Here is a 27,945-nt window from a genome sequence, read left to right on the forward strand (position 1 = left end):
AAAAAAACTGCCTTCAGTTTCAGTCAGGAACGTAGCTCCTGAATGAAAAGTTTCTCAGTATTAATTATACAAAGACGGATATGAAATATGTGCAGATGAGTTCGATCTTCATTAAAGCTTCAACTTTATCAGTGTCTTGAGTTGTCACATCTGTATTTTGCTTCCTGGTCATCAGATTTTCTCAAGCTAAAATTGGTCTTAATGGTTTTTCGGAGGGTCCAAAATTTGTATTTGGACTCTGATTGCTTTTCATTCATTTGTGCTTGAGTTATTTTCAGAGGACTGCTGTTTGTATGTTAAACCACTTAGCCTCGACTCATCGTTCAGGTGTAAAAAGGATGAACTAGCATCGTACCAATTTTAAATAAAAACTTTAGGTGCTTTTTAGCAATCATCCTGACCCAGAGATACAATTTTTTTCCAATATATTTAGTTGAACTTAAGAAAAACATCAAAGCTAACCGACACAAAAAAAGTAATTTTAGCACCCAGTGATTTTCAAAGAGCTACTGCTGAAAACTCAACTTGATCAACTGAAGGATGGTGCATCTTTATTATATAGCTGTTGTTTTTTTGGTTTCGTTTTTATATAATTTCTTCTATTTACTTTTCATTGTATATGCTTTTTATATGACTGTCTATTGTTGTCTGTACCTTTGTTAAAACAGGTCTCTTTTGTAAATGAGTCCTCGTGACTCAATGAGACTAGCCTGTATAAATAAAGGTTGAATGAATGAACGAAAATCTTTCAGGTCCTGTGTCAGGTTTAAGTTGGATTTTCTTTCCCCCAATTTCTTAAAGACAGGCCTTTCAAATACAGACGCTTTATTTTGTCCTCCACTTGTCAAGGTTAGGTGCAAGGACTGGACAGAAACTAAGTTAAAAAACTGCAGAAACTCAAACAATCTTTGAAAGACCTTCAGACAGCATGGAGGACTTCTAATCATTTCAAACTATTACAAGAGTGAAAACAGAGCGGGGGTGAAGGAAGCAATTTGAGAAACCATCTTTGAACAGAGGAGGAGGTTTCAGATTTCAACTCTAAAACTTATAATGGGCCTGATACCCTGTTATTTTCACACCTATCAGGAATTTCAGCCATGTCACCAGAGAGCAGATAGTAGTGATGAGTAGTGATGGGGCAATCTACATATGTATTTAGCTCAGCTTTATAACTCGAACCACACTCTCAAGTTCTTTGAATTGTGAAAGCTCCTCGGATGCGAAGCGAAACCTCTTCTGTTACAAACAGTCCGGTTGTTTTTGTCTTGAACTTTTTTTCAAATTACAAGAATGCAAATTAGAAATTGGGAGTTTATTAACCACAAAGGTAAAACCAAAATGTAAACCAGCAATTGAGCAGCAATGAGAGACAAAACGTTTCTATATATATTTTTGTTGTTGTTTTGCTTTGTTTTGAATGTCCAGAGGACCAGATTTAACTTTTTTAGATTTTTCTACCTGGATTATTGAGCATGCATCAGGATAAAGCAGCAATTGTTTATCTGAAAGAAAACAGAAACAATCAAATAATATACGAAACTTAACTATTTGTAATTTTCATCTAAAATGTTAAATACGACACAGTATATGTTAAATTAGCTTTAGTCGTTTTCATTACAGTAAAAAAAAAAAAAAAAAAGTAAAAAAAAAAAAAGGCTCACTGGAGGGCGCTAAACAAAGCTTCGGGTTCTCGGGGTACAACTCGAGAAAGCAGGAGGCCATTCACTAGCCTGTTTTAGCTACTGTTAGCTAGCCGGCGGCTAACGAGCAAGCTAAAACACCACTTTGGCTTCATGTCGCCCGTTTTATTAAGTGATGGCAAGAGAACAGTGTTCACAAACCGAGGCTGGTGAGTGCTGGCTAACCCTTTTTCACGGACGACGAAGATGTTTGCATTTACAGTTTAATTGTGTATATAAGCCTGAAGGTAGCTACCGTTAGCTCGGTTCGGTAGCGACGCTAGCAAGCTAACAAGTTGTTTCTTTTCAGAATTATACTACCTCATCACCAGATTTCTTCAGTCCGGACCCTGTAAAAAAGCAGCACAGGTAGCGGTCACAATTCTGCTTCATATTGTTTAAAATCTATTTAAATAGTCGCCCGTGTTAGCCTGATGCTAACAGTGTTTGTGTTTGTTAGATTCTGGTTGAGGAGCTGGAGGAGTATGAGGTAAAGTTCAGTTTCTGTGTGCTCATGTGGTTTCCGTCAGGATGCCTATCCGTTCCTTGTGCCTGCAGAAAAAAAAAGTTTATAGATTGGCTATTTAAAAAAAATGAAGCGCTTTAATTGTCGAGTTGAAGCTAGTTAGCATTGTGTTAATGGAGTTGTTTTTTAAATGTAGTTGATCCCGCAACGATGGAGTTGGGACGGGAAGAAATACAAACGGACCTTTCAGGACTGGGTGAGTGTTATTAGTCATTATTGTGTTTTTTTATATATATCTTATGTACTGTTTTATTTATTTTTATTTAATTGGCTTTTGTCTCCGAGCGGATTTTATTTTTTAGGAAAACTCGCCACTTAAAACAAAAATCTTCTAGTTCATTTGTGATTAATAAAAAATATTAAATGATTTTAGTATAGGCCTCTTGATAAATAACTAAATACTGGCTACGCTATTGTGTGGGCTAGTAGGCTGATAGAGTGGAGACGGGGGCAGGTTCTGATTGGCTGAACCAGATAGAGAACGCTGTCAATCTTCTTCTGTAGCCAATCAAATCGCTGTTCCGTTTCTAAGCCACCCGGAAGAGTCATATTAAACTCGTTTGATTCGCTTCGACTCTTTTGCCCTACCCCTTTTCCCTCACATTTTACGTGTGTTAACGTTATGTTTACTATATTTTTCATTCAACCGTTATTTAGTCAGGTTAATCTCATCGAGCCTCGATGACTCATTTACAAGAGAGACCTGAAAATTTAGTTTATAAAACTCTTTGAATTTTGTGTAAACAATATTCAAACAGTCAACAATTCCAAATTTTTGGAATAGTGTTTTTATTTCATTTATTTAAACCTTTATTTTTCCAGGAAAGAAATCCATTGAAATTAATAATCTCTTTTACAAAGCTGTCCTTTTTTAAGATATTATATTTCTTTATTTCTTCTATAAGTAGTTTTTAATCCACTTAAAATTTTACAGTTCATGTGAATGCAAAGTTTTTCAGTCTGGACAAAAATATTTTTATGGCGAGCAGAAAAATGTCAAAATATTAAATTTGCTTATGTTTAATCACATCTTTGATGATATAATGTTCAATGTGTTTACTTTAAATAACTAAACAGAAAAGGCTTACTCATTGTATTATATTTGTAACCATATTTTTAATTTTTTCACCAAAACTGATATGATGGTATTTGAGCTGATCTTGAAAGCTAAAGGGAAATCACGCCATTGTATGAGGCAACATTGCAATTTACTAATATGCCATCAAGTATAAAAATAGATAGCATGCCATTTATGTACAAGATGACTGTTGTGATACATTAATGTGGTTTTAGTTTTCAATAAATAGTATGAGCATAAAATAATCCAGCTTTGATCAGTTTCAATGACTAGTTCATATGCAGTCATTTATCCTAATAAACCGCTAGTCATTAAGTAACATGCAGCAATCAAATTTTAAATAACTGGTTGAAAACACTGAAATTTGATTCTCACTGAATATTTGAAGAGCAGCTACAGCTGCATTTTTGTAAAGCTAGGAAGATGAAATTAAAAGATAAGCTGCACCAGCTGAAAAACTAAACAGGAAATCAGTAAATCAAAACTGTGTTTGTCATTACTCAACCATGCCGTGAGGTCCTGCATTTTCTGACTAAAAAAGTTTTGGTTGTGCTAAGTAGCGTAAGCTTTTATAATTTTTAAGTTTTATTCTTAAGGGCCCAGCATCCTCCATCCAAAGCCAAACAGACGACTTGTGGACATCTGAGAAGTTCATTGTTGTGCACACCTTTCAATGTCCACGAGACACGGCACAGAGCTCCTGGAAAACCCCTCCTGCTGCAGTATACGTCACCGCGCAAGTTTCTTCCCGCCATGATTTCTGCTCCATCTTTGCATCCACCAGTTGGCCACAAATCTATCACAAAGAGAGCGCCACACTTTTCAGCAGATCAGCTCCTTCGTGTTCAAAGTGTGCAAGATCTCCATCCATTTACATCCTGGGTTTTTGTCCATGTCCTTGTCTTAGTGTGTTAGAAGAGTCGTACAGCTGAATGTCCGAGCGTATTTCTGCATTGACACACACGCCCACAAACTTCTGAGCAATCACACAATACTTGGCTCATACTCCTGTGAGAAAAAGTTCGTCCCGGGCCTTCGGGTGGAATATGCAGGGTCCTTAGGTGTTTTTAAGCAAGAGAACACTGATATAAGGGCATTTTTGTGTTTGTCATTAAATTATTTGGTCCTACTTTGTAATAAGTGTCATCAACTTTTCCAGGTGATTTTGAACCAGCACATTCCTGCAGATTATCTGCTTCGAGTTTGTCAGCGGATTGGTCCGCTGATAGAAAAAGAGATCCCACTTAGTGTTCCTGGAGTCCAAACCCTCCTGGGGCTGGGTAGACAGTCTTTGCTCCGCACCACCACAAGTAAGCATTTATACACACATTTTTGTTGTTTGTTTTTGTGTACAGTCCTCACACCAACACTGTTTGTGTTACTTAGGTTGTACCCACAAAGTATGCTGTGGCTCAGCTGTTGCTGCACTCCACCGAGGACGTCCCCCCGAACCCCCAGTCAACAATGGAAATGCTCTCAACGTTGGTATGTTAAGTTTTTATTAATAGTTGCGGTGGTTGTTTGTAGTCATGGTAAAAGTAAAGCTCTGGTTTTTGTCTTGTCCTAAAATTATAATAAAACAGACACAGCCTCAAATAAATCATGAAACACTCCAGTGTGTCATCATTTATAAGACAAAAATAAAGCCAAAATACAGTAACGGTGTAAAAACACCAACCAGTAAATAAATATATATGAGCCCCAGAGCAGGAGCTTTGGCTGTTTCCTTTTCTGGAGTATTTTGATGTGTGTCAACATATCTCCATAGAGGAAAGACATAAAAACCTTAGAGAAGCCATTATCGTTGCACATCAACCTGAAAGAGGTCAGAAGTTCATTTCCTAACACTTTAAACGACATCATTGGACAATGAGAAAGATTATTTAAAAGTTGATGGCATTCTTTCAGATATGTGTTAAAATTCATGACAATCCTGTTAGAAAAGGATGTAATGATTGACTTGTTTAAGATAAGAACTTTATTGATCCCGCAGGAAATTGTTGTGCCAGGGTTTCAATACAAAGGAACATACAGATATAAAAATAACAGAGAATATAAAAATACCAACAATTAAGATCTAAAACAGGTGCAGACAGAAACATTTAAGTGTTTATTGTGGTGCAGGATTCATTTTATTGTTCTATGTGCAGAAAGGGGGAGGAGTTTAAAAGTTTCAAGGACTTCCTGTGTTGTTCTGTGGAGCACCTCGGTGGTCTCAGTCTACGACTGAAGGTGCTGCTGTAAGAGTCCAGGGTGTCATGCAGGGGGTGTGACGTGTTGTTCAGGATCTGGAGCAGTTTCCTCAGCATCCTCTGTTCAGACACGTCTGTCAAAGACTGCAGGTCCACTCCCAGACCTGAGCCAGCTCTCTTCAGGAGTTTATTGAGTCTGTTGATATCAGCTTTCTTCACCCTGCTGCCCCAGCACACCACAGTGTAGAAGAAGATGCTGGAGACCACTGAGTGGTAAAACATCTGCAGCATGGTCCTGCAGACGTTAAAAGACCTGAGTCTCCTCAGAAGAAAAAGGTCACTCTGCCCTTTCTTGTAGAGGGTGTTGGTGTTAGCTGTCCAGTCCAGTTTACTGTCTAAGTGGACCCCCAGGTACTTGTAGTAGTCCACAGTGTCCACCTTAGTCCCCTTGATGTTGATAGGGTTGGGGGGGCTAGTCTTCCTGTAGTCCACCTGCAGCTCTTTAGTTTTTCCAACATTGAGTTGCAGGTGGTTCTGTCCACCACTCCTCTGTATTCAGCTTCCTGGTCACCAGTGCTGCAGCCCACAATGTCAGAGTCATCCAGAACTTCTGCAGATGGCAGGTTTATGAGTTGTACCTGAAGTCCAAGATGTAGAGGGTGAACAGAAACGATGAGAGGAGCATTCCCTGAGGAGCCCCTGTGCTGCTCAGGATGGTGTCCGAGGTGGTGTTCTGCAGCTTCACATACTGTGGTCGACCTGGGAGGTAGTCTCTGATCCAGGTGACCAGTGCGTCATTCACCTGCATGTCCAGGAGCTACTGCAGAGCAGAGCAGGTCTTATGGTGTTAAAAGCACCAGAGAAGTCAAAGAGCATGAGTCTTACAGTGGTGCCTGCCCTGTCCAGGTGCGTGTGCAGCAGGTAGATGATGGCGTTGTCAACTCCAATGAAGACTCAACACAATCTGCTGGCTTTCTCAGATAGATAACTTTACTAATTGACCTTTTTATGTATGTGAATGTTTCTGTTCAGTGACCTGAGACAACTTCTGTTGTGACTTGGTGCTATATAAATAAACTGAATTTAGTTTTATTGAATTGAACAGTAGAGGGTCCAGGTATGGTTCCACCACTGAGCTGACGTGCTTCAGGACCACCCTCTCCAGTGACTTCATGGCATGTGATGACAAGGCCACAGGTCTGTAGTCACTGTGAGTTTGGGTGGTTGCTTTTTGTCACCGGGACCAGGCATGTTGTTTTCCACAGAGCAGGGACAACTATCATGCTCAAGCTCAGGTGGAAAATGTGCTGAAAAACATCACACAGCTGAGCTGCACATCCCTTCAGGAGTTTGGGGCTCAAACTATCCAGGCCGCAGACTTCCTCGATGTAGGCGTCGGAGCTCCATCCTTAAGGCTCCCACAGACTCGGGCAGACCTCAGTCCATGGAGGTCCGCGTGTACCGGATTAAACTCGAAGCGGACGCCCGCCCCGCAGGGCATGTCTGTGCAAAGCTCAGTTCTTACAACCGCGTACGTGTGCTTGGTGGCGCACAATAAACTGCCCGGCGATGGACTGAGAGTCTTCACCAGCATATGCAACGCAAATGTATTAAATTCCTCTTCTTCATCGCTGATCTGGTTTAATGGCCTTTAGGTTTTTTTTTTTCCCAAAAGGCAAACAATCTCTTCCTCCTCCGTTGACGCCATGACTGAAATGATGAGAAATTAATGAATTTGTCACAAGAGAAATAAAATCAGGTCCAGCGTGGCTGCGGGAGAGTCTGGAGATTTCCTGGTGGTCTGATGTGTGGGCTGTTTTTTTATTTTTCAGAACTTTTTATTAACAACATATAAACACCGAACACCGCTGCGGCTGGAACTGCCAGCTCTCGTTTTTTTTTTTTTTTTTTTTTTTTGGGGAGGGGGGGGGGGGGGGGGGGTGCGACCTGACAATCAATCCAGTAGGCGTAGCAGCAAATGACCAATAGGCGAACTCATTGTGTCCCGAAGCTAAACGCCCCTTGTCTGCAGAGCTGGTCTGCAGCCGCTCAGGGTGGACGTTCGAGTATGAAGTCTCAATCGTTTGTGGACAGTGCGCGCAGTGTCTGCGTGGACTGAGGTCTGTGGGAGCCTTTATAGCATCCCTGTTGATGGTGATTGTGTTAGGAAAGGACAATGATCATGGAGGGGGAGGGGTGTTGCGGGGAGGGGTTTAAGCTGAGCTCTGCAGTGGTGGTGATGAGGAGGGGGAAGTAGTCTAGGAGGTGTGATGACTCCTGTAAAGGTGTTGGAGGTGTGGGGGAGGGATGGGCAGTGTCCACAACATCAAGTCAGAGTCAGAGTTTCTTTGTCATTCGCACCACATGTGGTACATGTGGTGGAACAAAATTATATACACAGGGTCCCAGTTACATCCACAGTAAAATGTAAAAAGAAAAAGAGTAATAATAGCTAAGATATGAACTAAGAAAAACATTAACTAAAAATATGCTAAGCACAACCTAGCACAACCTACAACCTAAGGCTGCACAGAGGTCTGTCGAAATCAGCCTCCCCACCATCACAGACATCTACACCTCCAGATGCAGGAAGAGGGCCACCTGCATCATGAAGGACCCCACTCACCCAGCACACACACTTTTTGCCCCATTCCCCTCAGGAAGGAGGTTAAGGAGCATTAAGTGTAGAACCACTAGACTGAGGAACAGCTTCTACCCTGAGGCTGTTAGACTCATGAATCTCTAACTAGAATAATCACTGTGAAAAACCATATCATGTTGCTGCTGATCTGTTTCATGTTGCTGCTGATCTGTTTCAATGTTGATGTGTTCATGCGTGCACATCTGCTCACATGCTCATGTTCATGTTTGTGCTGATGTTCAATGTTTTATGTTATGAGTGCTTAGTGTATATTTAGTTGATGTTTTTCTTAGTTCATATCTTAGATGTTATTACTGTTTTTCTTATACATTTTATTGTTGGATGTAACTGGGACCCTGTGTACATAATTTCGCTCCACCACATGTACCACATGAGGTGCGAATGACAATAAAGAAACTCTGACTCTGACTCTATTGAAGAACAGATTGAACTTGTTGGTCTCCTCCCATCACTGCTGCAGTCTTTGTTACCTGACCATTGGTGCTTTTCATCCCATTCCACACCTCCCTGGTGTTGTTTTGAGCCAGTTTGCTCTTCATCTTTCTCCTGTACTGCTCCTTACCCTCCCCGATCTTGTCCCTCACCTCAGTCTGCACTCTCATCATCTCCTCCCTGACCCCCCTCTTAAGGCAGCCTTCTTCCTGTTCAGGGCTGCTTTAATGTCCTTGGTCACTCATGGTTTATTGTTGGAAAAGCAGCAAGCTGTTTTTGTTTGGATTATATTATCCGTGCAGCAGTTAATATAATCCATAACAATCAGTGAGTGTGTGAATGTCCTGCCCATGTGCGTCACAGAAAATGTCCCATTCAGTTACCTAAAAGCAGCCCTGGGGCTCCATAGCCTCCTGTGGCCACCTCCGTGCAGTTCTCACGATCACTGGCTGTCACTGGACTGCAGGGATGTACTGGGCTGCAGGGATGTACTGGGCTGCAGGGATGTACTGGGCTGCAGGGATGTACTGGGGCATGAGGTAAACTAGATGTGGTCTGATTTGCCCAACGGGGGGGGAGAGCCTATGTCGCTGCATGCTTCCTTCACATTAGCATACAGCAGGTCCAATGTTTTCTTTTCCCTCGTTTTACAGTCTACAAATTAGGTTGAGTCCATTGTGACATGGTTAAAATCCCCAACAATTGCAATGAAGGTATCGGATGCCGAGTCTGAAGTCCAGCGGTCGTGGACATGATGACGTCAGCAGCCCGCGACGCGTCGGCAGTTGGTGGAACGTAAACCCTGAGAATGATGGCGTGTGGAAATGCGTGTTTTGAACTGGTTGTCAACAGGAAGCAGCTCCTCTTTTTGAAAGGAAGTGGTAGCACAGTTTAACTTAGCACAGTTACATTTGATTGAGTCACTGTTTTTCTGAAACGACGTTCTGTAAAGGAACAAAACTAAAGTGGAGGCGTTTGACTAACGCACCTGGTCACAGTTTGTAAAAACCAAACACAAATGACCTCATAACAGTTGCTGAGCAGAAGGCTGATGGTTTGGCCTGAGAATTGAGCAAAGACTGTGTTTTATTTTTTTTACATAGTCCCAAATAATCTGAGCATACTATAAATGAGAAAATATTTTTTTTGTGCACTCTGTGTTCTCTGTTAATCGCTGTGTTGTCTTTGAATGAAGCGACCATCATGGGTGCTCGCCAGTCCACGGGTACGGCTCGTTTTGGCCAAGCCCTGCCGTCTTCCTCCTACCAACACATGAAGATACACAAACGTATCCTCGGCCACCTTTCTTCAGTCTACTGTGTAGCTTTTGACCGTACAGGCCGTCGGATATTTACAGTGAGTGATGTTTTGTTTGTGTTTGCATTTCAAATTTTAGCCAACATTGAGCTGCAGTCAGTGGTACATCCTGCTGGAATATCTTCTCGTCATATGTTAGGGTTCAGATGACTGCCTTGTGAAAATCTGGGCCACCGATGACGGCCGGCTCCTGTCAACACTCCGCGGCCACTCGGCAGAGATCTGCGACATGACCGTGAACTACGAGAACAGCCTCATCGCCTCAGCCAGCTGTGACAAAGTCATCAGAGTGTGGTGTCTGCGCACCTGTGCACCCATCGCCGTTCTTCAGGCCCACGCTTCCTCCATCACGTCCATACAGGTGGCTCATTCTGAAAAGAAACAACGAGTTCCTTGAAAGTCCGGCGTTGCATTCATCTTTAGTCTCCGGAAATATTTTCTAGGGTTTATCAAAACTGAAATAAGATGCTCATAAAGCTTTTTGAATTAAAATCTCTCATTTTGGCTCTTTGTCTCTCCTCTTAAGTTTTGTCCTGCATCCAAAGGGACAAAGCGATACCTCGCCTCGACGGGTGCAGACGGCATGGTGTGTTTCTGGAAGTGGCATTCCCTCAGTATGAAGTTTGAGTAAGTGTACCTCTAATGTAACTCTCAAGTGTTTCTATTTTATGAAAATAACCACAACTTGTTTTTCTTTTTCCTTTTTAAGTGATCAACCTGTCAAGTTTGTTGAGCGGTCACGGCCAGGAGTCCAAGTCTCCACTTCCTCCTTCAGTAGTGGTGAGTTTATTTACATGTTTCATTCATGTCATTGGCCTGATGTACTTTGAAATGTAACACAAATCAGCTGCACTGCATGTAGTTACTGGTTTCGCAGACAGCCCGACCAAGGCTTCAGCTCATTCAGGAGACGGGGGGCTATGACTTTTGCTTTGTCAAAATTCATACTTAAATACAAAATATTTATTATTATACTTTATTTACAAATGTTTTCCTCATAAACATATTGAGACATGTACCTTGAAAAAACATTCTCTTATAAACTTGCTTCATCATACTTGATCTATTTTTTGTGCTACTTTTAATTTTTAGCTACAGTTCTGCTGCTTTAAGCTCACTTTTTTTTTTTTTTTTAGCTTTTAACTAGCCTTTTGCTGATATTAACCTTTAGTTCAAAAAGCGTTCAATACAAAAACAACTGGACTTTATTTGTAACAGAAGACGTTTCGCTCCTCATCCAAGGAGCTTTCTCAATTCAAAGAGCAGAGAGTGAGAGATACAGGTTATAAGGCTGAGTGAGATAAGACACACACACACATAAGACACACACACACACACACATACTGTATATGTAGGTTGGCAGTTCACACCTAAAAAAACCTAAACAGTAGGTGTGTAGGTGTGTCCTTTAGGTGTGAACTGCCAATCTACATATACAGTATGTGTGTGTGTGTGTGTCTTATGTGTGTGTGTGTCTTATCTCACTCAGCCTTATAACCTGTATCTCTCACTCTCTGCTCTTTGAATTGAGAAAGCTCCTCGGATGAGGAGCGACACGTCTTCTGTTACAAATAAAGTCCAGTTGTTTTTGTATTGAACGCTTTTTGAATTCATCATGTCCTGGATGACTGAGAATCTTCACCAGCATATTAACCTTTAGCCTGCCTTTTGCTATTTTTACTGAGCCTCTTGCTAGTTGTAGCTAGGCTTTTGCTACTTTAATTTGTGCTAAATTCTAGTGCTACACTGTATAACAATATGTGCCACAGAAGCTTATAATCAACAGCGATTACATCGGCTTTATAAGATAATTTTAGTTTTAAATGGTTACATCATTAGCTTCAATTGGGGGGAGTGGTGGCGCAGAGGCTAGAGAAAGTGGGCCTGTGATTGGAAAGTTGCCAGTTCAACTCCCCGAACTGACATCATCAAAATGTGGGTGGGAAAGGTGAAGCACCCACACCTGCCTCCACCCTCATTTGCCCCACTCTGTGCCCTTGAGCAAGGCCCTTAACCCCCATCATCTGCTCCCTGGGCACCCTACTCTCTGCTCCACACTGTGTGTGGTAGCTCGGTGGTCTGTGGTTGTGTCAGGAAGGACTTCCGGCATAAAAACAATTGCCAAGTCTTCGTGTGAGTTAATTCGCTGTGGTGACCCCTGAAGAAGGGAGCAGCTGGAAAAAAAACAAACATTATTAGCTTCAATTCTTGTCGGATCACATTCACATTGAAGTAAATAAGATAAAATCTGCTTACTTGTGAAGTGAGGCACGTTTTCCTTTTCCTCTTCGATTGGTACGACCGTAGCACACACAGCTGCTTTGTGGCATATTTACATTTTTATACACACTAGATAGCTTATATATTCTAATTAGTGCTGGGCAAAAATTAAACATTTTAATCACGATAAATCACAAAATATTTTTTTTGATTAATCGTGATTATCGCGATTAATCGCGTTATTATGTACAAAATTAAATTATGACTCGAAGACTTTTAGAGCATTTTTAAGGTACTGTTTTATATTCAAAAAGTTTCAATCCATCCATCCATCCATCCATTATCTTTACCCGCTTATTCCATTTTGGGTCACGGGGGTCGCTGGTGCCCATGTCCAACAATCACTGTGCGAGGGGCGGGGTACACCCTGGACGGGTCGCAAGTCCATCACAGGGCCACATAGAGACAAACAAGACAAACAACCATTCACTCTCTCACTCACACCTAGGGACAATTTAGAGTTACCAATCAGCCTAACATGCATGTTTTTGGTCTGTGGGAGGAAACCAGAGCACCCAAAGAAAACCCACGCATGCACGGAGAGAACATGCAAACTCCACCCAGAAAAGCCCCTGGACCAGGGTTTGAACCAAGGACCTGCTCGCTGAGAGGCAGCAGCTTTGCCAGTTGCGCCACCGTGCTGCCCATCAAAAAAACATACTACATGCAAAACAAATTAACCAACATTTCTTCTTAAATTTGACGATAATTACTAATTATTGTCAAATTTCAAACAATATTATCGTTTATCGCAATAATTTCTGAGACAATCGCCCATCAAAATTAGTTATCGTGACAGGCCTATGCAATAACGCTTCGACATGCCCAGCACTAATTTTTATATTATTATTGTCATCAATAGTTTGTACAATTTTTACATAATCAGTCCTAACTGTTGGTTAAGTCCAGACGCTTGCCCCCTCTGGTTATCGCTCTCGTCCCTCCAGCGAGTCACAACATCACATGACCAATGTTCCCTCTAGTTGTCTTATTTATCTCAAATGGGTGTTAGCTTTATTTATTGTTTACTGTCGATCTCTTTTACACTTCATCTGCAGTGCACGCCTTTTGAAAGACACTCAGACTGTAGGTATCTGTCCGTTAGCAAACAATAAAATTATTCCGTGTCTAATACCATTGTCTAATAATAGTGTACTACTGAAATGTTATAATGTGTATATTGTCCATATGGAGTGATTATGATTGTGTTCAATAATGTCTAACAGGTGGTATGTTTATGGCTACTGGTGGCACGGATCACATGATCAGAGTTTATTACCTCGGTGCTGAAAGTCCTATGAAGGTCTCTGAAATGGACGCTCACACGGTGAGAAACAAACGAAGCACCATCATCGTTTTTGGTTCGCTTTGTTAAGAATAAGCTTTTTTTATTTTTTTTTAATATATCAGCTCTATAATGGTTGTTATCTTCTGTTTTAATTTTATAGGATAAAGTTCTGGTCGTCCAGTTTAGTAATAACAGTGACAGGTGAGAGACAAAAATGGTCATCAACATCTGTTTTTGTGTTGTTTACAAGTAACTGACAGTTTAACGTGTTTCCAGCCTGAGGTTTGTGAGCGGCAGCCGAGACGGAACAGTCAGGATCTGGCGACACCAGCAGCAGCAGTGGAAGAGCGTTTCTTTAGACATGACTGCAAGGCTGCCTGGGTAAGAAAGCACAATACAGTTAAGTTCATAACGAGGTCTGACAGCGCTCTAATACTTTGTGTCCTTTTGTACGATTGTGATTAGGAGTACTGTTGCTAACGGGGATGACAAAGTTAAGCTGGTGGTAACCATGGTAGCCTGGGATCACACAGATAGCACCGTCATCACGGCGGTGTCGAACTACCTGCTGAAAGTGTGGAGCGCAACATCTGGACAGCTGCTGCATGTATTGTCTGTGAGTGACTCAGACTGTTTGTATGTGTGGTTCAGTTTCTCTATGTCGTCAAAAAAAAGCTGAATGTTCACTCTGATTTTTTTTTTAATTTTAGGGACATGATGACGAGGTGTACGTGCTGGAGGCTCACCCCTTCGACCCCCGCATCATGCTGTCCGCCGGCCACGATGGCAACATTTACATCTGGGACCTGAGGAAAGGAGTCAAGATCCGCAATTTCTTTAACATGGTACTGATCCGTAGGAGTGTTTTTTTGTTTGTTTGTTTTTATTGGCATTGAGTTATTGATGGAAATTATGTTTCCAGATTGAGGGCCAGGGCCACGGTGCTATTTTTGACTGCAAGTTCTCATCTGATGGGCAGCATTTTGCCTGCACCGACTCTCACGGACATTTACTCGTTTTTGGCTTCGGCTGCAGCACACCATATGAAAAGGTAACGACGAAGAATATTCATTCATAATAATCTGATGTTTTCTCTTGTTTTGTAAAATCTGGTGAAAAAGTTAACACGGTGAGGTAATTACTGGTGGTAGGTCATTTGACCTGTCGATTTATCTCCTGTAGATTCCTGATCAGATGTTCTTCCACACGGACTACCGGCCTCTTATCCGTGACTCCAATAACTTTGTTCTGGATGAGCAGACGCAGCAGGCTACCCACCTCATGCCTCCACCCTTCCTTGTGGACGTCGATGGGAATCCCCATCCTCCTCACTACCAGCGTCTGGTCCCAGGAAGAGAGAACTGCAAGGAGGATCAGCTAATACCTCAGCTGGGATACATGGCTAACAGTAAAAACACACTATTTGTTATTCTACCCTTTGTGTCCCCCGTTGTGGAACACAGAGAGGAAATTGAAAATACCCTCCATGTGTTTGTCCGTGTTGTGAGTATGATGACTTGAAAATTAAGCAACGAGCCAAAGTCTTTTATTGGTGTGTTGCTACATTTAGGTGTAAAAAAAAAAAAAGTCACTATCAAAAATTGAGTTGCCGAGTCAAAATCCAAGATGGCCACCACCATTTATGGTGTATATATATTTATATATAAGCCGCCCCAATCATTTGAGGAAACTATGCTTTCTAGTTTTTATATTGCTTGAAAGTATTATAAATTTCATCAAATGTTTGGGGTGGGGGGGAAGATTAATTTGTGGTGGGCAAGGCAACCATTGGCCACCCTCTGGCTCCGCCGTTGCACCTGGTGGTGGATAAAATTGGTAATTTTGTTCCCCAGGATCCATCACTGCGCCGCCTCCGACAAGCAAAACACCTACCTTTGTTCTTCTCCACAGTGTACCTCCTACCCACTTGAATATCTTGCACCAAGAACATTAAGGTTTACTTGCATTCCCTGTTCAGTTCCAGTCCAGGAAAAACACTCATCTCAAAAACTGCAAACATCCATGATTCAAATCTCTCGGCAACGGAGACATGGGCTTGTTAGAATGAGTTTAACTTTGGACATCTTGACAAAGATCGACTCATGTCCCGTTTCTTTCTTTCTCTCTCAGGTGATGGAGAGTTGGTTGAGCAGGTTCTTGGCCAGCAAACAGCAGAAAATGGTGAAAGCCTGTTGGACAGTCTCATCAGACAGCTGCAGAACGAGCAGGACGAGCGTGACAATTCAGAACAACCGCCTGAAGGGGAGGCGGGTATGTTTTCACTGTCTATACAGTAAAAATGTCAACAGCCGATCCAGATTAACAAAAAGTGAGCTAAGATTTGGTGTGACAGTAGCTGAGCATCACCCCCAACTTATATTCTGAGCCGAGGTGTTTCCTTGACACTTTGACATTAACTGTATACGTCAGCCCTGTAAGCTAGTTTATGAACCACATTTGGTTGTAATTTTTAGAAAATGAATAATCAAACGTGGCTCCGTTAATAATGTTCCTGACAGCTGCAGAAGCAGAGGTGGTTCCCTCCTCTCCAGCTGTCGAGCCACGCAGAGGCGGGCAGGTGGACAGAGTCTGGCAGATGCAGCATAATTCTCTTCGCAGTCAAGTGGCCACCGAGCGGGACCTGCTGGCCTGGAGCCGCAGAGTGGTGGTTAACGAGGTGCCGCAGGGGACGTTCAGGTGAGCGAGAGGAGGGGAAACATTACCTTTTTTGCATACTTTACATTAAGCAGCTCAGATTTGTTTATATCATGTCGATTCTTTTTATATTTTTAAGAATTTTGGAGGAATGCAGACAAGCAAAAGCCGACTTGGAATGTTCTCTTTATAATGCCGAGAGGAGGAAGAAACCACATACCTTCTTCACACCTAAGGTTTGCAGTACCACTTTACAATAAGACTCCCCTTATAGACGGCTAATAAATAGTTTATATATATGTTAATTCCTTTATAAACACTTTATAAATCATTAATAATTGTTTATTATGCATTAATTAAGGGTGACAGAGACAAAACTGACCAGTTTCTAATAGCGAGCCAAATCTGTTCATCTAGAGTTATTTTAAACATTTCAGACTAAGTTACTACCTTGTAAGCACAATAAGCATTTGTAAACCTAATTTCTTTAGAATATAATATTGTACTTTATCACTGCATTATCTACAACTAATATTATATCCTAAAAAATTAGGTTTACAAATGCTTATTGTGCTTACAAGGTAGTAACTTAGTCTGAAATGTCTAATATAACAACTCTAGATGAAATATATAGGTGAACAGATTTGGTTCACTATTTGACAAGAAACTGGTCAGTTTGTCTCTGTCACCCTTAATGTATAATAAACAATTATTAATGATTTATAAAGTGTTTATAGAGGAATTAATAACATCACTATAAACTATTGTATTATCCATCTATAAGGGGAGCCTTATTGTAAAGTGGTGCTAGGTTTGCCATCTCGTCGTCCCCTTTCCACCAGTCTTATTTGTTCCACACCTGATGTTTATAGTTTCTGTCCGTGTGTCTGTAACACTCTGCAGAGCAATATTCTGGCCACCCGGCTGCGTTCCCTGCGGCCCACCAAGAAAAAGCAGCAGCGCCACACCTACCAGACCCGCTCGGCTCAGGTCCGCCGGCCCGGAACGAGGAGTCGGAATCCCAGCAACAGACGTAACTCTGAAAGCCAGGTGGACTCGGACAGCGGAGATGTATGTTGCATCTTTCTGCTCAACAAATCTGAACATGATTTATTAAAGTTTTTTATGTTTTTTTTTTTTGTGCACCATTCCAGTAATGATCACTTAGTGTTAACAGTAATTTACAGCGCTAACGTTTATGTTTGCGTTGACAGGCAGCAGAACGGGCGGAGCGGTCTGACGCCTCCTCTGACGGTGAGACTCGGTGGCAAAGTGAAAGCAGCTCCAGGTGAATAAGTTCGAAAGAGCAAAACGTTTTCCCGAACGTAGCTCGGTTCACCCAGTTGACGGCGTGCCCCTTTGATTCGCAGTGACTCGTCCAGTGAGTACTCCGATTGGACGGCTGATGCCGGGATCAACCTGCAGCCACCAAAGCGATCTACCAGGAGGCCCATCCAGCCTGCGGGTTACAGCAGCTCTGAGGAAGAAGAGGGAGGCAACGAGAACAAGGAGGCCCAGAAGAGAGAAGACGAGACGAAGAAGAAAAAATCCAAAGAGACCAAACGGGTAAGAGCTGATTAGGTTTGACTTGCTGTAGCATGACCTTCCTTTATGTAATTAAACATAACTCAATGCACCCAGAAACCCACGTCTTCTCTGGCTGGTCTTAACGCGGAGGAGTGGCAGCCACCTCCATGGATAATGGAGACCGTCCCACACCGCTCTCCTTTTGTGCCACAAATGGGAGACGAGGTAAGATCTGGAACTCTGATGTTGATCAAAATAAAGATATCACAGAAAACGTAATTTGGATCGTCTGTTCCCGTCCAGCTCATTTACTTCAAACAGGGCCATCAGGCCTATATGAGGGCTGTTCGCAGAGCCAAGGCCTACAGCATCAACCCCCAGAAGCAGCCGTGGAACAGACTCAACCTCAGGGTGAGGAGAACCAGAACCTGCTGTGCTCCACTAGAATATAAACAGTTTGGAAACTCTAGGTCGAAGTCACTGACGGGGTTCAAACTGCACTCTTTTACCTCTGCAGGACCAGGAATCTGTGAAGGTGGTTGGAATCAAATATGAAATAGGACCCCCTACCCTCTGCTGCCTAAAGCTGGCTTTTTTGGACCCAGTTTCAGGGAAAATGACCAACGAGTCCTTCTCCTTAAAGTGAGCCTTTAGAGTAGACTGACTTCATTCAGCATGTCTCTGCAAATCAAGGAACGTGTTTATCACCCCTTGATCTTTTTAAACCCCAAACTCTCAAGGTATCACGATATGCCCGACGTCATCGATTTTCTGGTCCTGCAGCAGTTTTACAACGAGGCTAAAGAGCGAAACTGGCAGCCAGGTTTGTTGGTCCCCAGCAGGGTTTTGTCATGTTCACTGTTGAGGAGCATCCTTCTGTAACACTTGATCCTCTCTGCAGGAATGAGGTTTCGCAGCATTATTGATGACGCCTGGTGGTTCGGATCCGTGGAGGATCAGGAGCCCCTGCAGCCAGAGTACCCAGACAGCCTCTTTCAGTGCTACGCAGTAAAGTACGTCCATAAACGCAGCTGCCGCTTCAACACCCATGTTCCTGTTTGTTTATCTAATGTTACATTCTGTTCTTTTTTTTTTTTTTTGTATTTTCTTTATCAGGTGGGATAACGGTGAGCGGGAAAAAATGAGTCCATGGGACATGGAGCCTATTCCAGAGGAAGGTCAGTAAGAAAAAATGCTTTATCGTATTTTCTGCCGTATGCGTCGCTCCGCCATATAAGTCGCATAGGTCCATATTTGTCTAATAAAGTGGAAAAATCCATAAATATGTTGCTTCACTGTATACAGTGCCTTACGAAAGTATTCGGCCTCCTTGAACTTTTCAACCTTTTGCCACATTTCAGGCTTCAAACTTAAAAGATATACAATTTTAATTTTTTGTGAAGAATCAACAAGTGGGACACAATCGTGAAGTGGAATGAAATTTATTGGATGTGTCAAACTTTTTTAACAAATAAAAAACTGAAAAGTGGGGCATGGATTATTATTTGGCCCCTTTACTTTCAGTGCAGCAAACTCAGTCCAGAAGTTCAGTGAGGATCTATGAATGATCCAATGTTGTCCCAAATGACTGATGATGATAAATAGAATCCACCTGTGTGTAATCAAGTCTCCGTATAAATGCACCTGCTCTGTGATAGTCTCAGGGTTCTGTTCAAAGCACAGAGAGCATCATGAAGACCAAGGAACACACCAGGCAGGTCAGAGATGCTGTTGTGGAGAAGTTTAAAGTCGGATTTGGATATAAAAAGATTTCCCAAGCTTTAAACATCCCAAGGAGCACTGTGCAAGCAATCATATTGAAATGGAAGGAGGATCAGACCACTGCAAATCTACCAAGACCCGGCCGTCCCTCTAAACTTTCACCTCGAACAAGGAGAAGACTGATCAGAGATGCAGCCAAGAGGCCCATGATCGCTCTGGATGAACTGCAGAGATCTACAGCTGAGGTGGGAGAGTCTGTCCATAGGACAACAATCAGTCGTACACTGGCCTTTATGGAAGAGTGGCAAGAAGAAAGCCATTTCTCAAAGATATCCATAAAAAGTGTTGTTTAAAGTTTCCACAAGCACCTGGGAGACACCAAACATGTGGAAGAAGGTGCTCTGGTCAGATGAAGCCAAAATCCAACTGTTTGGCCACAATGCAAAACGATATGTTTGGTGTAAAAGCAACACAGCTCATCACCCTGAACACACCATCCCCACTGTCAAACATGGTGGTGGCAGCATCATGGTTTGGGCCTGCTTTTTGTCAGCAGGGACAGGTAAGATGGTCAGAATTGATGGAAAGATGGATGGGGCCAAATACAGGACCATTCTGGAAGAAAACCTGTTTGAGTCTGCAAGAGACCTGAGACTGGGACGGAGATTTATCTTCCAACAAGACAATGATCCAAAACATAAAGCCACATCTACAATGGAATGGTTCACAAATAAACGTATCCAGGTGTTGGAATGGCCAAGTCAAAGTCCAGACCTGAATCCAATCGAGAATCTGTGGAAAGAGCTGAAGACTGCTGTTCACAAACGCTCTCCATCCAACCTCACTGAGCTCGAGATGTTTTGCAGGAAAAATGGTCAAGAATTTCAGTGTCTCCATGTTCAACACTGATAGAGACAAACCCCAAGAGACTTGCAGCTGGAACTGCAGCAAAAGGCGGCGCTACAAAGTATTAACGCAAGGGGGACGAATAATATTGCACACCCCACTTTTCAGTTTTTTATTTGTTCAAAAAGTTTGACACATCCAATAAATTTCATTCCACTTCACGATTGTGTCCCACTTGTTGATTCTTCACAAAAAATTTAAATGTTATATATTTATGTTTGAAGCCTGAAATGTGGCAAAAGGTTGAAAAGTTCAAGGGGGACGAATACTTTCACAAGGCACTGTACGTCACATCTATTATGTGTCACCGCTGATGACCTGGAAATGTGGATCGGTGTTGTGCCAAAAACCGATGGGCCACCAAATGGCAACTGCAGGAGCGTGCACGGGAGGACTTTAACAAGAATTTAACTAGATTAACACTTAAAAACAATTATTTGTTTGCTCGAAATTATATGAAATTGTGTATCAATCTAACGTTTGCTTAATAAATGTACTTTAGTGGTCAAATCAGATTTTTAAAAAATTGTTTGCTGCCTTGGTACTCCATGACGCGCAGAGGAAGAGAATAGGAAGGAGGAACACGGCTCGTTTGTCCAAAAATTAACAAGAACTGCACCTAAACAATTGTTTGGTTGCTCGGAATTATAGCAAAGGTGTGTGTCAGTCTAACATTTGCTTAATAAATGTACTTTAATGGTCAAATTAGCTGCATTTCACCGGGGCAGTGCAGCTGGATTGACGGTCGGTCCAAACAGCAAGCAGAACCAAGGTGGGGAGCCTGTGGCAAGCTAATTAAGTCATTAAAAGCTGGTGAAGATTCTCAATCATCCGGGACATGGTAAATTCAAAAAAGTTCAAGAAAAATACAATAAAGTAAAGTATAATAAATAAAGTCCAGTTGTTTTTGTCTTGAACTTTTTTGAATTTGTCATTATAGCCACGTTTACCGATTACATGATACAACAGCCAACAGCATGCCATACAACTATTACTACTCTTCTGCCATCAAGTGGCTGAAAGTGGTACTGCTCCTTTTTTCCAGTCAGAATGAATAGAAACGATCATATTTCAGCCAAAAAATGGTTTATAAATATGGGAAAAAAATCCATAAATATGTCGCTTCGGCCTATAAGTTGCAGGGCATGTAAATTATGCAAAAAATTGTGACTTATACAAAGAAAAATACAGTAAAATCAGCTGCTTTTAGGCTCGAATGCTTCTGCTGTTTTCACAGAATGAGTGTCTTAAAAAATAAGAAAGAAGATGGTTATTTTTGTCTAACGTTGGTTCCATCCACCTTCCATCCATCTTTACCTGCTTCTTCCTTTTCGGGTCACAGGGGTCACTGGTGCCCATATTCAGCAGTCACTGAATGAGTGGCGGGGTGCACCCTGGACAGGTCTCCAGTTCATCACAGAGACACAGAGAGACAAACAACCATTCACTCTCTCACTCACACCTAGGGACAATTTAGAGTTACCAATCAGCCTAACATACATGTTTTTGGTCTGTGGGAGGAAACTTGAGAAAACCCACGCATGCACGAAGAGAACATGCAAACTCCACCCAGAATGGCCCCTGGCCATGATTCAATGTGGCAACCTTTTTGCTGAGAGTCTGCAGCTCTACCAACTGCGCCACTGTGCTGCCCCAGTGTTCCCCCCACCATTACACAAGCAGGGAGCCCCGCCCCATCAACAGAGCCAAGCACCCTGCCTACTGAACTTCCCCCATCAACAACCGTCAGTATTGATGTAGCGCTGGGTGCAAGACAAAGCAAAAATGCTACTGACCTACCACTCTGCTGTGCTCCCCCCCCCCAAAAAAAAAATTTGACAATTATTGGCAACAACACAGCGCTAAACACAGATGTGACACACAACCCCGGTCGACAAAAACTGTCAGCAACGTAGCGCTAAGCTAAGACAGGTACGACAAGCGTTGACAAAAAAGAAAGTACGAGCGCACTGCCAAGGGAACTGATCCAGTAGAAATACTACCTAATGTTGGTTTCAGGTTTTATTACACCAACAAAGTCGGATATTGTTTTCTTTTGCGTGTCCACTTCTCTGTCGACACCTCCAGTTTCTAAGGGATGGTTTATTAAACAATGCAAAATCTACATAGTTTTTGAAAAATTGTCCACCTGCCGGTAGTTTTCTACATCAAAGCTGTGGCACATTTAACAAAACTCTAAATGATGTCTCACGATGATTCATGTCTTTTCTTTCAAATTTATTTATTTTACAAAAAGATTAGTGCTTTATTTTTGTTGTGTGAAGCAGTTCACAAGTTACCACTGAAAATAGATTAATACAACAATAATAATAATAATATTAAGCTCTATTGTCATTTTATTTTAACAAAGCTAAATTCTAACAATTTAAATTTTCTTTATCATTTTAAAACATTTAGCTGATATAGAATATAATATAATAAAATATAAACTACACAGGTGTACTTTGATGATTAGGTTTGACAAATTATGCTCTTTTTTTGCTTTATTATATCAAATAAATAAATATGCTGCTTATTTCTTTGTTCAAGTTATTTGGTGTGACTTAAGCTATGTTCACACTGCAGCCCAAATCTGATTTTTATTAATTAATAGTTTTTTTGATCCTATATTACCCATATCAGATTTTGAGGTCGCATTTTAATGAAAATGTGAACGACCTCGCAAAAAAAAAAAAAAAAATCTGAGCAAAATATCAGATTTGAGCATTAAGACCTGCAGTAAGTTTCTAACAGATGTTGGGATTCCTCTCAGCTGCTCTGCCAGAACACGTTGGTGATGGCGTGGACGTGACCGAGGAGGAGCTCACAGCTCTGCTCTACAGGCCTCAGGAGGGAGAGTGGGGGGCTCACACACGAGATGAAGACTGTGAAAGAGTTATCCTCGGCATCGATCAGCTCCTCACACTCGGTAAGCTCCTCAAAGGGCTAACCCATACGAGGCCGTTCCATGTTTCCCTCGTCTGCTACGACTCGTGTTTCTCTGCAGATGTGGCCAAGCCGTTTGCCTCCCCGGTGAACCTCCAGGAGTACCCCCTGTACTGCACCGCCGTGGCCTACCCCACTGACCTCAGCACCATCCACAAACGTCTGGAGAATCGCTTTTACAGGTGAAGCAACACGTTTTCTCCTATATGAAAACAAACTCCTGATGCACCCCTACCTGTCGTATGAGCCGACGTGTTTTCCTGCTGCAGGCGGATCTCTGCATTAATGTGGGAGGTGCGTTACATCGAACACAATGCTCGCACTTTCAACGAGCCCCAAAGCCCAATTGTAGCAGCTGCCAAGGTGGTCACTGACGTTCTTCTCCACTTCATTGGGTAAGCCTACACTCTGTTAAGTTTTAAACCGCCTCCTTGATGCTGATTATGTCTGGTTTTCACGACTTGCTGTTTCCATCAGAGACCAGAGCTGCACCGACATCCTGGACCTGTATCAGAAGCTGAAGTCTGAGGTCAGCAGTGGAGGAGAGGCTGAGGTCAGAGCTCCATCGTGTCAAGTTTATTTATTATAATAGGGACTTTTTTTTTTTACATTTGAGTACCGTATTTGCCACCATACATGTCGCACCACCGTACACGTCGCTTCGCTGTATAAGTCACATCTATTATGCGTCACCGCCGATGCATCATGTTTGTTATGCATCACTGCTGACCACCCAAAAATGTGGGGTGGTGTTGTGCCAAAAATCGATTGGCTGCCAAATAGCGGCCGCGAGAGCGTGCACGGGAGGATTTTAACAAGAATTTAACAAGATTAACACTTCAAAACAATTGTTTTTTTGCTTGACATTATAGCCAAGGTGTGTCTCAGTTTAACTTTTCCTTAATAAACGCACTTTAATGGTCAAATCAGCTGCATTTCGCCTGAGCAGCGCGGTGAAATGCAGCTTTTTTGACGTTTGCTCCAGGAGTTCCGGAGCAAGACTTGTAGCCACTTTTACCTATTAATGAGACACTTGGTTTGCCATATTGCTCGACCGCCCTCTAGTGGCTGAAAATGGTAGTGTTCAATATTTTCCAGAATGAATGAAATCGTCAGATCTCAGCCAAAAATTGGGTTATAAATATGGGGGGGCGGGGGGGGTGAACATAAATAAGTCGCTTCGCTGTTTAAGTCTAAGGGCATGCTAATTTATGCAAAAAGGTGCAACTTATACAGCAAAAAATACGGTATTCCTTTTGTTGTCCCCCATTGTGGAGCAAGATCGGGAATTGGACATACCATCCATCCATCCGTGCATGATGTAAGCATGATACCTTGACAGATAATTGAGGTACTGACTTGTCTTTTTGGTGTGTGACTGCATCTAAAACTCTAAACTAAAACTTGGTTGCCACGTCAAAATTCAACAAGGCCATCTCCATATATATATATATATATATATATATATATATATATATATATATATATGGATGTGTTTGTGTATATGTTAACCTCGTGACCTGGAAACGGGCCAACTTCCTTTTTGATTTGTGGCTGCATCTAAGACAAAGAAAAGTTTCTTTCAAAAATTGGGTTACCACGTCAAAATTCAACATGGCCACCATTATATACTAGTTTATGTAAAGAAGACACCCCAACCATTTGAGAAAACTAGGCTTTCTATTTTTACATTTCTTAAAAGTATAGAATTCTCAAATGATTGGAGTGTCCGTAGAATAATCTATACCATCGGCCACCCCCTGGCTCCGTCATTGCACCTGGTCGTGGATAGAATTTCTCCCTGCACTCCAGGATCTGTCAGTCTGAGCCGCCTCGGACAAGAAAAGAAAAACTACTCTTTTTCTCCACAGTGGAACTCCTTCTCACTTGAATATCTTGCACCAAAAACATAAAGGTTTATTTGCATTCTCTGTTCAATTCCAGTCCAGATAAACACTCATCTGGAAAACTACAAACATTCACTATTCAAATCCTTCAGCGATGGGGGACATAGGTGCGCCGCTTGTTTTGACTTTGTGTTCCTCTGCAGATTGACATAGATGTGGACTCTGACACTCCGGGGACATCATCAGGACATCGGGTAAAAAAACAAATCTGCAGCAGTTTAATGATGATTTAACATCAGTAGCTGTTGTTCCGGTCTTGATGAGGTTTTGATTTCTCTCTGACAGGGGACCAACTCTAAGTCGAAGAAGCGAGATGTGGCTTTGGACTCAAAAGCTTGGCAGGGTCAGTGTCGAGAGCTGCTGCGTCGGATGTTCACCTCCCCAGATTCTGTACCATTCAGACGGCCCGTGGATCTGTTTGAGTATCCGGTAAAACAATCTGAAGATCTGTTGAAACCATAAAACCACTGCAACAAGAACTTTGAGGTGTGCCATAAATGGGGTTAGAAAAACATTTCTTTGTTGGCGTTGTCAGGACTATCGGGACATCATTGACACTCCCATGGATCTGGGCACCGTGTCTGAGACTCTTGCGGCAGGGAACTACGAAAACCCGATGGAGTTCGCCAAAGATGTCCGCCTCATTTTCAGCAACTCCAGAGCTTACACGCCAAACAAGAAATCACAGGTAGGGCCACTTTCCTTAGGTGAAACACTCTGTTCAAGTCTGGAAAGTCGGATAAGGTTGTATCTGTTCCTCGATGATATTTTTTGTTTCTCCAGATCTACTCGATGACTCTCAGCTTGTCGGCCTTCTTCGAAAAGCATATCATCTTCTTAATCGCAGACCACAAATCTGCTGTTCAGAACGAACGACGGTCTCATCAGAGACTTACCTACAGGAACAGATTGCACAACGGGGGCAGCTCCCCACCAAATAGTCCATTACCCAGGTACTGAGCAACATTTTCAGCTCCGTTGCCAAAATACCTCCTTTTAGTTTCAGCTAAACTTAACCACTTAAAAAATACCAGAAGTATGTTTATTATACGTCAGTCGAAAGATGGACATATGGTTATAGTCTCTATCCTTATAGTCTGTAAACTTTCTCTTGTCTGGGCCATAACTACTGATCCACTCAAGATAGTTTAACAAAACCTTGTATACTTTTGTACCTCCACTGGTCAGGGTGTCACATAATTTTGTCATCATCCCAACTTCAAAGTCAAGGTCACAAACGGCATATTATATTCAAATATATGTATATAATATGAAATATTGCTCTTTTTTTTATTTCAAGGTCCAGTTCTAGAAGGAAGCACAATTTAAGGAAGCTCAAAAAATCCCAGACCTCAATGAAGAGACGTTCTCAGAGAACATGTCGAGGTACGGCTGCTCTGCTGTTCATTGTGTTTTATGTCTTTGTAGTTTCTTTGTTTTTGTTTAGTGTAGACGTAGTTCTGGGGAATTATAGTGTTGTATCTTCAGCTCAGCAGAGCAACAGTGTAGCAGAAGAAGATGAAACCCCACCTTCTTCACCCAGTTCAGAGGACGACAAGGAGGGGAGCAATGAAGAGCCCCATCCGGTGCCCCGCAGCCAAGGAAGTGCTGTGAAAAAATCAGGTATGCCAACAACGACTTGGACTTCTGATGTGAAACTGAAGTTATGGAACAGTCATCCATTGTTTGTGTTTACATCAGGTGTGTTAATGATTGTGTGTTTGTGTTTACATCAGGTGTGTTTATGATTGTGTGTTTGTGTTTACATCAGGTGTGTTTATGATTGTGTGTTTGTGTTTACATCAGGTGTGTTTATGATTGTGTTTGTGTTTACATCAGGTGTGTTTATGATTGTGTTTGTGTTTACATCAGGTGTGTTTATGATTGTGTGTTTGTGTTTACATCAGGTGTGTTTGATTGTGTGTTTGTGTTTACATCAGGTGTGTTTATGATTGTGTTTGTGTTTACATCCGGTGTGTTTATGATTGTGTGTTTGTGTGTACATCAGGCCACCGTCGTAGCTTACATCTCAGTACCGGCTCCAGACAGCAGCTCGTGAAAGAAACGCTGCAGTCCTACGATGACCAGGAGGCGTCTGGTTCCAACAGCTCCTCTTCGGAGTCTTCCACTTCATCATCGAGTTCTTCCTCCTCTTCGTCGGACAGCGGGAGCAGTTCTGATTCGGAGGCGGAGGAGTACGTGGAGGGGGGAGACCACGACTACAGCAAAGCTCCCTGTTTGAAGATGCACCACTCGATGAAGGAAACGATGGCGGCCTTAGGAAAGAGGACGCACACAGGAGGACAGGAGGTGGCGCAGAGCCCTAAAAAAGCTCGACTGCAGCAGCCGTTGAAGAAAGAGGAGGAGTCAGAGGAGGAGGAGGAGTCAGAGGAGGAGGAGTCAGAGGAGGAGGAGGAAGAGGAGCCACAGCAACAGGTGAATGTAAGACAAGTAACGGAAGAGGAAGATGACGAGGAAGAGGAGGATGAAGAGGAGCCCGAGGAGGAGGAGCCGGAGCCGGAGCCTGAGGAAGAGGTCCAGGCGAGGCCAGCAGCAGCTTGCAGTCCGAGAGGAAACCGGTGCAAACCTGGACGCGTCAACACGCGAAACCAGGGCCGCAGGACAGTCGTGTACCAGGACGAGTCGGAAGAGGACGGGTCGAAGGACGACCCCCTCAACCTGGGCATGTCCCGCTCAGGGCGGGTCCGACGTATGACCGAGAAGGCCCGCGTCAGCCACCTCATGGGCTGGGGTCACTGACATGCCCACCACCCACCCCACCCCTCAGACCTCAATTAAAAAACTTTTAAACATGACATCAGGGA

General features: G+C 42.5%; 1 protein-coding gene across 1 annotated transcript; it reads left to right on the forward strand.

Moving 5' to 3' along the window:
- Positions 1-1,701: 1,701 nt before the first annotated feature.
- brwd3 (bromodomain and WD repeat domain containing 3) lies at positions 1,702-27,939 on the forward strand. Its single transcript, XM_037687506.1, has 40 exons — positions 1,702-1,852; positions 1,993-2,051; positions 2,143-2,172; positions 2,345-2,404; positions 4,446-4,596; positions 4,673-4,771; positions 9,768-9,928; positions 10,029-10,250; positions 10,416-10,516; positions 10,599-10,669; positions 13,396-13,496; positions 13,618-13,658; positions 13,734-13,838; positions 13,923-14,073; positions 14,168-14,302; positions 14,380-14,508; positions 14,640-14,865; positions 15,588-15,728; positions 15,977-16,154; positions 16,252-16,348; positions 17,016-17,183; positions 17,327-17,400; positions 17,483-17,678; positions 17,754-17,864; positions 17,943-18,050; positions 18,157-18,281; positions 18,380-18,462; positions 18,541-18,652; positions 18,756-18,817; positions 23,041-23,196; positions 23,275-23,395; positions 23,483-23,608; positions 23,691-23,766; positions 25,264-25,314; positions 25,406-25,549; positions 25,656-25,808; positions 25,904-26,073; positions 26,427-26,506; positions 26,609-26,743; positions 27,129-27,939. Exons 1-40 carry the CDS (start codon positions 1,819-1,821, stop codon positions 27,878-27,880), a joined length of 5,295 nt encoding a protein of 1,764 aa, XP_037543434.1. The 5' UTR covers positions 1,702-1,818; the 3' UTR covers positions 27,881-27,939.
- The last annotated feature ends 6 nt before the right edge of the window (positions 27,940-27,945 follow it).

Source organism: Nematolebias whitei, chromosome 14, assembly GCF_014905685.2.
Source record: "Nematolebias whitei isolate Nwh7 chromosome 14, NemWhi1, whole genome shotgun sequence".
In the NCBI taxonomy this organism is placed as follows: domain Eukaryota; kingdom Metazoa; phylum Chordata; class Actinopteri; order Cyprinodontiformes; family Rivulidae; genus Nematolebias; species Nematolebias whitei.

Coding starts and splice junctions, on each gene's coding strand:
- brwd3 (XM_037687506.1), top strand. CDS start 1,819: ATGGCAAGAGAACAGTGTTCACAAACCGAGGCTG. Junction 4,772..9,767: donor TGGAAATGCTCTCAACGTTG/GTATGTTAAGTT, acceptor CTTTGAATGAAG/CGACCATCATGGGTGCTCGC. Junction 23,197..23,274: donor CGATCAGCTCCTCACACTCG/GTAAGCTCCTCA, acceptor GTTTCTCTGCAG/ATGTGGCCAAGCCGTTTGCC.